This window comes from Podarcis liolepis (genome assembly GCF_965112155.1).
Source record: "Podarcis liolepis genome assembly, chromosome: 4".
In the NCBI taxonomy this organism is placed as follows: Eukaryota; Metazoa; Chordata; class Lepidosauria; order Squamata; family Lacertidae; genus Podarcis; species Podarcis liolepis.
In genome coordinates this window covers 103,778,054-103,790,511 of record NC_139558.1, presented here as the reverse complement: position 1 = coordinate 103,790,511, position 12,458 = coordinate 103,778,054, and the positions used below count along the sequence as shown (strand labels likewise).

General features: G+C 43.6%; 4 protein-coding genes across 4 annotated transcripts in view; 1 reads left to right on the top strand and 3 right to left on the bottom strand.

Moving 5' to 3' along the window:
* LOC310705042 (uncharacterized protein) overlaps window positions 1-9,533 on the bottom strand; it is a 67,688-nt gene extending 58,155 nt beyond the window's left edge. Inside the window, exon 1 of the mRNA XM_083499341.1 lies at window positions 9,518-9,533. The gene's annotated coding sequence lies outside the window, so the exon portion shown is untranslated. The remainder of the gene's footprint in view (window positions 1-9,517) is intronic.
* LOC310705090 (uncharacterized protein) overlaps window positions 1-12,458 on the top strand; it is a 271,846-nt gene that overhangs the window by 181,000 nt on the left and 78,388 nt on the right. The window lies entirely within an intron of this gene.
* The window catches only part of LOC310705167 (uncharacterized protein), a 40,642-nt gene that overhangs the window by 19,069 nt on the left and 9,115 nt on the right, over window positions 1-12,458 (bottom strand). The window lies entirely within an intron of this gene.
* On the bottom strand, window positions 2,039-10,457 carry LOC310705275 (uncharacterized protein). The gene is made up of 4 exons (XM_083499885.1): window positions 10,405-10,457; window positions 4,966-5,048; window positions 4,721-4,847; window positions 2,039-3,578 (listed from the first exon to the last, which is right to left on the bottom strand). The coding sequence occupies exons 2-4, from the start codon at window positions 5,032-5,034 to the stop codon at window positions 2,737-2,739; spliced, it is 1,038 nt and encodes a 345-aa protein (XP_083356011.1). The 5' UTR covers window positions 5,035-5,048; window positions 10,405-10,457; the 3' UTR covers window positions 2,039-2,736.

Genomic DNA, 12,458 nt, shown 5'->3' with positions numbered 1-12,458 from the left:
AGAGGTTTAGAGGTCCCCACCTTTCAATATCAAAATAAATTTCATTTATAATTTTATTCAAATTTAATTTTACAATTTGATCTATATCTAATGAAATCATTACACCCAAGTATTTAATAAAGTCTTTGCACAACTGAAACTGATGGTTTCTATACAATGTAGCCCTTGGCCCTATGAGTAAAATCTCTGATTTTGTCCAATTTATGGAATATCCAGATATTCTGCCAAAGGTTTTTATTTTCTCCATAATTTTCGGAATTCTATCTTCTAGTTTTGTAATAAATAAAAGGATATCGTCCGCAAATAATACAATTTTGTAATTATCTTTGTTGTGCTTTACACCCTTGATATGCTCATCCTGAATTATTGCTCTTGTTAATGGTTCCAGGCAGAGATTAAATAATAACGGAGAAAGAGGACATCCTTGTCTCATTCCTTGATTTAAACTAATCAAATTCAAAATTCTTCCATTTGTAACAATCCGGGACGGGTTTTTATAAATCATTTTAATCCAATTACAGTATTCTATAGGGAAACAAAATTTACGTAAACCCTATGAATTCTTTATATATTCTGTCAAAAGCCTTTTCTGCATCTAATGACAATATCATAAACTCCTCTTAATCTTTGTTTAAATTTATCAAATCTATTGTTAATCTGATATTATCTGTAGCTTGTCTTGTTTTTATAAAACCTGTTTTATTATTAGGAATCAAGTATTGAATAACTTTTTGTAATTTTGCAGCCAATATTGCATTCAAAATCTTTGCATCAACATTCATTAATGATATTGGTCTATAATTTGCACATTTAGTAGGGTCTTGGTTAAGTTTTGGTATAATTATTATTAAAGCTTCATGGAATGTTGCAGCAGATATACCTTTCTGAGCTATTTCCTCATAGGCTTCTAGAAGTCTGGGGAATAGTAGATTTTGAATATTTTATACCATTCTATAGGAAAACTGTCTGGTCCAGGTGATTCCCCATTCCCCATTGTTTCTATTACATTCTCAATATCTGATATATTTAGGGGTGCTGATAGCATATCTTTTTGATATTCTTCAATAGTTGGTATTTTAATATCTTGAAAGAAATTCTCCACCTCATCCTCTGATATATTTTCTGGCCCTTCATATAATTTTTTGTAGAATTAAAAAAATTCATTATTGATATCAATTGATGAGGTCGCTGTGATGTTATTTTCATTTCTGTTTATAGGTATTATTTGGTTCGCTTTCTTTTGTTTTAGACGATTAGCTAGAATTTTTGTCAGTCTTTCTCCCTGTTCCCAATATATTTGTCTTAGACTTAGTAGTCTGAACTCAATTGTTTGAGCTAGTATATTATTCAGTTCTAATGTTTGTTGTTGTATTCTTTCATATGTAACCTTAGATGAGTTTTTTGCCATATCGCCCCATAGTGTTTTTAAAGAAATTTTTAGATTATTTTCTTTTAATCTTTGCAGCTTGGCTTGTTGGCCAAGAAGGATATAATATTCCCTCTGATGTGAGTTTTATATCCTTCCCATTCCATCAGTCTTGATGTTGAAGATTTGGAGTTATTTTAAAAATATATTTGCGTTTCTTGGGTTATATATTGAAATGTTTTTCATTTTCATTTAAAAATCATATATTAAGATACCATCTCCTCATACTTCCCTGGGTTTTAGATAAATTATATTCCAGTATTGAAACTGTTCTTAACTAAAGGCTTGCTTTCGCTAATGGGGCCTCTTGCTGCTGCTGCGCTGCCGTCAAACAATTTCCGTTCTCATCCTGGGGCTAAGTTCTCAACTCAAGGTAACTCTTTCAGGTTAGCAGAGTTTGTAACCTTAAGCATTTGTAATTCGAGGTACCACTGTATATGAAAATGAAACCCCCCTCCAGTAATTCCCATTTATTGTTTCTCAGTGCATCAGCCAGGAATTGCAACTGCTTCTTTTTCCCCAGCAATCTGACTGGGATCTCCTTCAAAAGTATATTTTCATCTCCAAAATGTAATCTTTTTTTCACATTCACCTGTAATATTTTCTCTTTCATTCCTCTTGAATTAAAAGTCACTAAACAGTCACCTGGCCATTTTTTGGCTTTTGTGAAGCTTGATTTAATTCTGTAGAGCTTGTCAATTGTAAAAATTACTTCTTCATGTATCTGTAACCAGTTTGTGAGTGTTTCTATGATTTTCTTTCTAATATCCTCTCCCTTTGTTTCAGGGATCCCCCAAATTTCAAATTTAATTGCTTCTGATGCATTTCCATTACCGCCATGGAGTCCCAGGTCACTTCCTGTAATTTACTCAATTCTGCCGCTTACAGCTTTGTCTTCTGTTGGCCTCTCTTCAGTTCTTTAACCTCTGTTTGTGGTTTTTTTCAAAGTGCCTTGTAAGCCTTTTGTCTTGATGTTTAACTCTTGGACTATTTTCCCTAAGTCACTAATTTGGCCCAACAAGACTCCCACTGATTTCATGTTTTGCTCTATCTTAGTTTCTATACAGTCTAAATTTTTTGAATTATCTTTTAAGTCTCTCTTTATTTCAGCCAGCATTTCTGCAATTAACATTATAGGTTCAGGATCCTGCATGGACCTTCTCTGTTGAGCTTGTGTTGTTATCACACTTCTTTTTTTGTAGCCATATTCTATTTGTTTTAACTTTTTATTTTTAACATCTGACGTTCCTTATTTGTCCCTATAAATGTCACTTTATTCTTTTCTTAAAGGCAGAATATGATTTCACATCCTACCAGTACATGGCGTTAACCTGTTCTACCTGTGTTTTCCCACACCTCGTATGAATTCTTTGATGGGAAGTGAGACTGGCGCTCTGACTGAAGCTCTTTCCACATTCCACACACTGATAGGGTTTCTCCCCTGTATGAATTCTTTGATGGGTATAGAGATGGGAACTATGACTGAAGCTCTTTCCACATTCCACACACTGATAGGGTTTCTCCCCTGTATGAATTCTTTGATGGGAAGTGAGAGAGGAGCTCCTACTGAAGCTCTTTCCACATTCCACACATTGATAGGGTTTCTCCCCTGTATGAATTCTTTTATGGTTAGTGAGATCAGTGCTCCAACGGAATCTCTTTCCACATTCCACACACTGATAGGGTTTCTCCTCTGTATGAATTCTTTGATGGGAAATGAGATCGGTGCTCCGACGGAAGTTCTTTCCACATTCAACACACTGATACGGTCTCTCCCCTGTATGAATTATTTGATGGGAAGTGAGATGCTTGCTCTTACTAAAGCTCTTTCCACATTCTAAGCACTGATAGGGTTTCTCCCCTGTATGAATTCTTTGATGGGGAGTGAGACTGTCCTTCTTACTGAAGCTATTTCCACATTCCACACACTGATAGGGTTTCTCCCCTGTATGAATTATTTCATGGGAAGTGAGATGGTCACTTTGACAGAAGCTCTTTCCACATTCCACACCCTGATATGGTTTCTTCCCAGGGAGATTTCTTGGATGGGAAGTGGAATGGGAACTTTTTCCACTTTCAATATATTTATACGGCTCCATTGTGGGGATTTTGTCATGGTCACCCTTGTTCTTCATTTTCAGTCCATCACTATCTGCAATGAGGAGAGAAATGGATTATAGCCTCCGGGAGAAATTAATGGTGCATTCACACAAAATCTTATATGAAGAACAAACTTCATTAGTCTCTAAGGTGCTACTTTACAATTTTTAAAATAATTCGACTGTGTCAGACCAACACGGCTACCTACCTGAATCTAGAACTTGTAAACACTGGTATTAGAGGAATAACATATTGAAGTTTCGCAACCTTAACCTGTTGCAGGATCTTAGCCAGACCAAGTTGAATATAGCAGTGCATATGCAGACTTCCAGAAGCAATCAGTTGCAGGCATGTAGGATGAAGCAGGAACAAGACGCTGCTACCAGTAACTTGGTTACTTATAGGTGTTTATTATTAAAGCAGATTCACAAGTTACTATATACCGGATAAGGATCTTAACTCTCTCACTTAACAAACTCCACACGACTCTCAGAACACACACTGTTCAACCAACCAACCAACCAAGGTCATGAGTCATCATGCCTAAGTAGAGACCTCAACCAATAGCAGAACTGTATCCAAGGCCCCATATCTGTAGGCGGAACAACTCCCTCTGCTCAGTCTTCTTGGCCTTCAGCCAACTTCTTAATTGCTTTGTGAGAAGCCGCATCAAATAGCACGTAGGCAAAAAAATCCCAACATAACACAAGTGGGTTAGATTGATGGTTTTACTAAAGGGTTGGGTGCATTTATTAACAGGGATCCACTGACACCCTTAGTGCAACCTGTGATGCAAAAAGCCTGGCTATTCCCTCGAATGGATTTTGCTCCATCATGGAATCCCCTCCATTTCCAATGCAAGTTTTCTCCTTGGTCAACCAAAGACTGATGGGAGGAAAAACAAAAACTGAAAACTTGATAGAAGCTACTTCAACTTCCCTAACAACTCTGAAGTTTACAGTTAAAAGGGCCTGAACAGTTCAGCCAGGCTGATCCTTGTTTTAAGAAGGTGGAGGAAGAACATTCACAGAAGAAGAAGAAAAGTAATTTAGTGTTCAAGGTTTATTGTGGGACAATTGTAATCTCAGATGTTTTAAGGGGGCACTGTTGAGTTCTGTGAATATATATGAGGTGCAACATAGAGAGCCGTTTTGAATTTAAAAACAGATATTATGATCCCACAAGGAGCCTTACCAAGAGAGGCCAAGATCCCAAGATTCTCCTCCATGACCTCCTTATGCAGAGCTCTCTGGTCAGGATCCAGCAACTCCCACTCCTCATCCGTGAAACAAACAGCAATATCTTCAAAGCACACTGGACCCTAAAAGAAAAAGGGAAATGTCATCCTCTGAAACAACACTGTTGTTCACCACCACTCCTTGAGCTTGGACATTGTTCCACCCCTTGGCCTCTGTCCCCACAAGGCAGCTTCCCCTGACCTGATCTGGTTCCACAGCTGCTGCTTCCATTCTGTCCCCAAGAATAGATGGATGCAGAGGTCTTGCCATCACCGTTCTGTCACCTGCCAGAGAAAAAAAAGTTGGATGCCCAGAGTGCAGTGCATCTGCAACAACAGATGGGACTTTGAGAACGCTTTGCCTGCTGAGTGCATTTGGATGTTTGGGCGAATTTCAGATGTTAGTTGTGAGAAAAAATATATCTCTCCTACTCAGCCCTCACACTTCTTCAAATTTAGCCCTCTTTCATGGCCCCACAAGTTGCCTCCGGACGATCCATCAATCTCCCGTAGATACAGTATCAGCAATTAGCGACACGAGCTCCAGAAATAGCCTGCCACATTCCAGAACTGGTGCACGCTCTATCAGCAGATAATGCACGGCGAAAGATGCGCGCAGGAGAGCATTATTTACAAGTTTATTCAGCATTGGTCAGAACAAAGAAAACATGACTGCCAGCTTCAGTGTCTCGGCACAGAGAGAGAAACGAAAGCAAAGACAAAACATAAACTTCCTGTGAACAGGAAATACGCAGACTCTGTGACTCACAAAGCCTGCTCCCTTTTAAGGTGGAATGGAAATATCCTAACATACACGGCCCCGGAGTTGCCTCCTGCTGCCCCACTCCTGGCCGCCCCTTCCCAACCGAGATACCCCCAGAGGAGAAACGCACAAACTTCACGAGCGAGGGCTCTTTTCCCGCCCCTTCCAGCCGCCTTTCCTCTCTGTCTGCGCTCCTCTCCACGCAGGACTTGCCCCGCAGAGTTCCCGCCTGCAAGCGAGCGGCCAGGGCTCCAGTCAGACCTCTTGCGACGCCCGCCTTCTGAGAAACCTGAGCAGGGAGGCTCTCTCCCTAACTGGGAGGGAGCAAGAAGACGGGACGCAGTAAAAGCGAATCTCTTGGCCTGCCTTCAACTCCCCCCGTGAGTCCTTATTAAGAGAGCCATGCAAGGACAGGCCACCCCTGGTGCCATCATGGAGGGGGGGGTGACAAATTATCAAGGAAAAATTACTGCCCTACTAGGGCGGTTCATAAAAAACTTTTTTTTTTTTGAAAATGCCTGCTCCAAAGGTCTTCTCTTACTACTCTAGAGATTATATAGCTATATATGAAATTTCATGCATATCAGTTAAGATCTTGACCCTCCTCCACGAAAACAGCTGTTTACTTGGCCGTTTTCCCATGTGGTGAAGGCTGAAATTTCAATTCAGTGGAGCAGGGTCAAGCTATTAACTGATGTGCATGAAATTTCGGATATAGCTACATAATCCCTAGTTTAGTTTAGTCCTGTTTTTTAAATAAATGTTTTCCTTTTCAGATAATACAGAGCATGGTGAAATCACAATAAATAAAACCTCCCCTTCAGTAGTTTCAAGCACTACTACGGGTTCCTCATAATATCTGTACTGCATTGTTTACTGCGTCAGCACCTGCACTTTGGAACTCCCCGCCTATTGCAACAAAGAACGTGCCTTTGCTAGACTCTTTTTGGGCACCTGCTAAAAGCATTCTTCTTTAGGCAAGCATATGTAGATGCTTAGGAAGTTGAAGTAAATTTAATCTGTTTTAATATTTTAGCTTTTGTATGTTTTAAAGTAGGATTGTTGATTTTTCTTGATTTTACTGCTGTGGGTTTTTTTGTTTGCTTTTTGTTTTGGTAAACCACTTTGCAGGTTTTTAAAAATAAATTTTATTAAATAAACAATAAATATAAATAAAATAACACAATCCATCCTGGAGATTTAATTATCTGTCCATAGTTGCCTACTTGTTATCAGAGGCCCAGAATTGACATTCCTTTGTAAGAAAATATGAAATAACGCAAAACCATTTTTGCAGGCAAAAATTAAAATGGAAAAAATCAATGGGTGGGGGTGGCAAGAAATTTTTCGCACCATTCAGTGGAGCAGGGTCAAGCTATTAACTGATATGCATGAAATTTCGGATATAGCTACATAATCCCTAGTTTAGTAACACCTGTGGAGCAGGCATTTCCACACACAAAAGAGTTTCCTATGATCCATCCTGCTGCCCTATACTCCGCTGGGCTTCCCGGGTCCTGGAAAGTCGGCCTGTGTGAAGAAAATGAGACCAGGCCAAGTAGTTTCGGCCTTTCCTTACCTTTGCCCCGCCCCTGCCCACAGCCGATTGGCCAGCTGGCTTGGGGGCGGGGCGAAGGCAAGGCAAGGCTGAAACTAATTCGCCTAGTCTCATTTTCTTCACCTAGGCCGACTTTCCGGGCTGCTGAGGAGGCCTGACAAGACCGCTGCCTGTCCTGGGCGCCCCCTTTGGGTCCGAAAAACCTTTGCTGCCCCCGAAAGTGGAGCGTGTGGGACAATGGCAGCGCTGCCGCCCTGTTTTGTCCACGTGTGGCACCAGGAGGAGCAGCTCAGTGCTGCCCTGGGCGCTCGACAGGCCAGCTTTCCTCTGCCCCCCGTCTTCCCTTCATGAAGCTAGGACCCCCCAAAAGCAGTTGTGGAATTGAAAGAAGATGAGAAAAAAATCAGCAAACCTATTCTGTGGCTAATTGACCAATTCCTTTAAATAGGGTCTATTAATGAAGTTCACACTTTTGACAACCAGTCTGATGCTTTTGCAGAAAAATATTACTTTTTTATAATATTTTTTATTATTTTTAGCATACAAAACTTTTTAAGACATACCACACAAATTATTATACATATGTCCTTGTTTGGACTTCCCTCAGCATCTCTGATAGCCTTCCGTCTTGATTATTTCTCCTGCAATTCTTAACTTAATATTGCCTTTAACTTTTCTAACAAATCATTTCTCCCTTTCCATTTTTACAATATTTCTTAAATTACTCCTCACAGAACCTTTTGTAGTCCTCCTCTGGTTTCTCTGCAGAAATATATTCCTAGACACAAAACTTTTATTTATTTTTAAGCCCTTTCAGTCTCCCATCTCAAGGTTAAGTACAGCAAACTGTACATTCCCATCCCTCTCCCCAAGGCTGGATTATTTACTTCTGTGTGCTTCTGTATCTGTCTCCCTTGTATCTATCAGGGACTACAGTGGTACCTCGGGTTACATACGCTTCAGGTTACAGACCCAGAAATAGCACCTCGGGTTAAGAACTTCGCTTCAGGATGAGAACAGAAATCGTGCGGCGGCGGCGCAGTGGCAGAAGGCCCCATTAGCTAAAGCGGTGCTTCAGGTTGAGAACAGTTTCAGGTTAAGAACGGACCTCCGGAACGAATTAAGTACTTAATCCGAGGTACCACTGTATTCTCTTGCCTTTCCTTTGATATCTATGCTACTGATGACGTCTGCCATTTTAATTTTAGAGAAAGTGTTTTAATTTAAAAAGGATCTGTACTATAGAATAACAGTGGTAACAATACATTGAAGACAAGTAAATATTTTGGGAGGGTGGTCCCAGAGCCCTAGAGCCACGATCCCAAAGAGGATAAAATGGGCGGACTTTGGCACTCTTGTGTCCTGTCCTCTCGCAATGTCTTTTTCTCTATCTGAGCTGGCTCCCTGCCTGTTACCTTACATGTGGGGAAACCCCTGTGGGGTTCCTCTCTGCGTAAAGTCTTCAAGCTGTTCCTGCGCACAGCTGACAAATCTGCCCCATTGTCAAAATTTATTTTTTCCCCCACCTCCCACCTCCAGTTGTGTGTCCTGGCTGAGGGGGAAAACAGAAGACTGATGGCCATCGGTCAGGGATGGTCTAGTTGAGATTCCTGCATTGCCCCAGGGGGTTGGCTAGATGACCCTCACGGGTCCCTTCCAACTCTACAATTCTTTGGTGCAGGCTTGTGCAGAGTTTTAGGCAGAAGTTGAATGCAAGGGGTGCATAGGATTGCAGCCCATCTTACGCACCATCGGCTCGAGAATAAGTCCCACTGATCAAGATGGGACTAGATTGCTGCTGTGCAGTCCTGTTTTTTAAATAAATGTTTTCCTTTCCAGATAATACAGAGCATGGTGAAATCACAATAAATAAAACCTCCCCTTCAGTAGTTTCAAGCACTACTCCGGGTTCCGCATAATATCTGTACTGCATTGTTTACTGCGACAGCACCTGCACTTTGGAAATCCCCGCCTATTGCAACAAAGAACGTGCCTTTGCTAGACTCTTTTCGGGCACCTGCTAAAAGCATTCTTCTTTAGGCAAGCATATGTAGATGCTTAGGAAGTTGAAGTAAATTTAATCTGTTTAAATTTTTTAGCTTTTGTGTGTTTTAAAATAGGATTGTTGATTTTTCTTGATTTTACTGCCGTGGTTTTTTTGCTTGCTTTTTGTTTTGGTAAACCACTTTGCAGGTTTTTAAAAATAAATTTTATTAAATAAACAATAAATATAAATAAAATAACACAATCCATCCTGTAGATTTAAGTATCTACCCATAGTCGCCTACTTGTTATCAGAAGCCCAGAATCGACATTCCTTTGTAAGAAAATATGAAATAACGCAAAACCATTTTTGCAGGCAAAAAATAAAATGAAAAAAAAAAATCAATGGGAGGGGCGGCAAGAAATTTTCCGCACCGGGTCCCACCTGACCTTCTTCGCCACGTGCTTTTAGCTCAGCCTTAAGCGGGCTTACTCGGGAGTAAGTGACTTGGCAGGCGCTGCTGCGCGGAGCCTTCAGAGATCCTGCTGTGGAGTGCAAGATGACCCGGGCAGCCCCCTCCCACCGGCCAAGCGACCAATCGCAGCAAAAGCAGCACCGCCCAAGGGAAGCAACCGACCAATCGCAGCCCGCCTCTAAACTTCCTTGGCGGAGCGTTGCTCCAGGGGAGAGTAAGCAGAGCAGCAGGCAGGCGCTTTGCATGGGGGGGGGGGTTGGCTTTGCAACAGATGGGTTTTTCCAAATTGCACGTGGGCGTGTTTTAAACCTCCCCGCAGGAGCCACCCTCCCCTGCTGCAGCCCTGGGACCCCCCCTTCTCCCCACTGCACCCTCCTGGGGGAGGGGGAGAGAGAGGAGACTCACCAGATCCCAAGAGAGGATTGCCCTTCCCAAAGGAGTAAGCAGCGTCTTTATAGAAATGCAGAATACACAGCACTGTAGTTGCGGACCTCGTGCGATTTCGCCCCTCCCTGGCAGGACCCCCTGCTCCCTGGGGCTCCCCCCCCCCACATGAGCCACCCTCCCCTGCAACCCTGGGACCCCCACCTTCTCCCCACTGCACCCTCGGGGGGGGGGGGAGAGGAGACTCACCAGATCCCAGGAGAGGATTGCCCTTCCCAAAGGAGTAAGCAGCGTCTGTATAGAAATGCAGGACATACAGTACTGTAGTTGCAAACCTCGTGCAACCCCGTCCCTCCCTGGCAGGACCCCCTGCTCCCAGGGGCTCCCCCCCCCCATGAGCCACCCTCCCCTGCTGCAGCCCTGGGACCCCCACCTTCTCCCCCCTGCACCTTCTGGGGGGAGGAAGAAGAGACTCACCAGATCCCCGTGGAAGTGAGCAAGGCAGCCTTTGCAGCAGAGGAAAGCAACCCCCCCCCCACTTGCAGGAAGGGGAGGTTGGGGCTTTTCCCCTGGAGGACCTGGCCCCCCTTTACTTCCTGTCCTCTCTAGGAATGCAGCTCGGTTCCCTTTAACCCTTGCAAAGCCGAGTCCACCCTGCTCAGTCCTCTCTGCCTTTTCTCTCCTGCGTTGCACAATCCCAGAGATGCTCATTTTGAGGGGACGCTCTTGGTTGGTCTGTGATCCGCTCCCTCCCTTGGCCAGAAACTGGAGGAAGAGGTTGCAGGGAAAAGGGGTTTGCAGGAAGCAAGGAACCTCATCCTAGAATCCAGGAATGGGAGCGATAGAAGGGGTTCCTAGGGTCATCTAGTCCAACCCCCTGCAGGGCAGGAATCTGCAAAAGCATCCCTGACAGATGGCCTCTGCTCTGAAACTCCAAGGAAGAAGAGTTCCACCACCTTCTTACCTTCAGAAAGGTTTTCCAGCTGTTGAGTCAGAACCTTTTTCTTGCCACTTGAAGCCATGGGTTTGGGTCCTACCCTGGGGAGCAGGAGAAAACTAGCTGTCTCTCATGTCTCCCATTCAGCTAGATCACAACTGAGGGTGGAGTATGATGACACGCTGTCCCTGCCTCTCCTGGGAGTGAAGATGAAATGTCCCTGTTGATTTTTAGTTGCATTTAGGATACTTAAATTGTGGCACCCAGAACTGAACACAGTACAGTGGTACCTCGGGTCTAGTACTTAATTCGTTCCGGAGGTCCGTTCTTAACCTGAAACTGTTCTTAACCTGAAGAACCACTTTAGCTGATGGGGCCTCCTGCTGCTGCTGTGCTGCCGGAGCAAGATTTCTGTTCTCATCCTGAAGCAAAGTTCTTAACCTGAAGCATTATTTCTGGGTTAGCGGAGTGTGTAACCTGAAGTGTATGTAACCTGAAGCGTATGTAACCCGAGGTACCACTGTATTCCAGGTGTGGTCTGACCGAGGCAGACTAGAGTGGTTCTGTGACTCCCCTGAGATGCCTCCCACTTTTCTTTGTTGCTGAAATTGTCTGCGTTTGTGCCTTTCATATTTCTCCTTGGAGAAACTGCCATCCATCCTGGACTCTCTTCTCTTGGAGTATTTCTGACCATGGGATCTCACCCCGTAGCTCCTTCAGCTTTTTGAAATTGGCCTTCTCAGAGTCTATAGCGTGTGTCTGACTACACTCAGCTTTCCCTTCCCTCTGTATCGTGAAACCTAGGAGGACCCAGATCTTCCTCTTCCTGCCTGTGTGCATGCATTGCTCACTATTTATAAAAATATATATAGCAGGAATTTCTATCCCCTTTGATCTGGCGGAGTTTTGATGAAGCCTCCAAAGGAACATCGGAAGCTGCCTGAACTCTAAGATCATCTTCTGAGGCCTTTCTTCATATGCCGCCTCCTCAAGAAGTCCAGAGGGTGGCAACATGAGATTGGGGCCTTCTCTGCAGTGGCTCCCTGTCTATGGAATGGTCTCTCCAGGGAGGTGTGCCTGGAGCCTTCATTATACACCTGTAGTGTCAGGCGGACGTCAGCGACTCCCGGCTGGTTGCCCAGGAACAAATAAAGACAAAGGAATGTTTCTTATCATCCTCTTTTCATTCATTTTTTACAGAGAGGCTATAGAACCCAGCCTTTTGGATAATGGCATTGTCCCGAGTGAATCTGTCTTTGAGCTCTTTGCTCTCCTACTTTCAAGGCTCACCAAGTTCTGGGAGATGGAGGGTCTGGAATGCTTTCTAAATGCATTGTGTCAGTCAGCTGTCACCACCCTGCTGCTGCTGCTGCTTCCTCCTCCTCCTCCTCTCCCATTATTTCCCAACTTTCCCCCTCATCTGCCTCTGAGCTATGACCTCCCTCAAACCCCTGTTGTAAATGTAAACTGTCTTCTTCTTCCTCCTCCTCCTCCCTGGAAGAGTCAGGCTGGGGAAGCGGTCTCCACCATTCCTTCTTTGCCCAGTCCCTGACATTTAGGCACCAGGAGAAAACGTTCCTCTCGAACCAGACCT

Excerpts from the sequence above, each read along its gene's own strand:
- LOC310705275 (XM_083499885.1), bottom strand. The coding sequence starts at position 5,034 with ATGGCAAGACCTCTGCATCCATCTATTCTTGGGGACAGAATGGAAGCA. Across the intron at positions 4,848-4,965 it reads CAGCTGTGGAACCAGATCAG|GGTCCAGTGTGCTTTGAAGA; the intron begins GTCAGGGGAAGC and ends TTTTTCTTTTAG. Across the intron at positions 3,579-4,720 it reads TGGGATCTTGGCCTCTCTTG|ATAGTGATGGACTGAAAATG; the intron begins GTAAGGCTCCTT and ends TCCTCATTGCAG.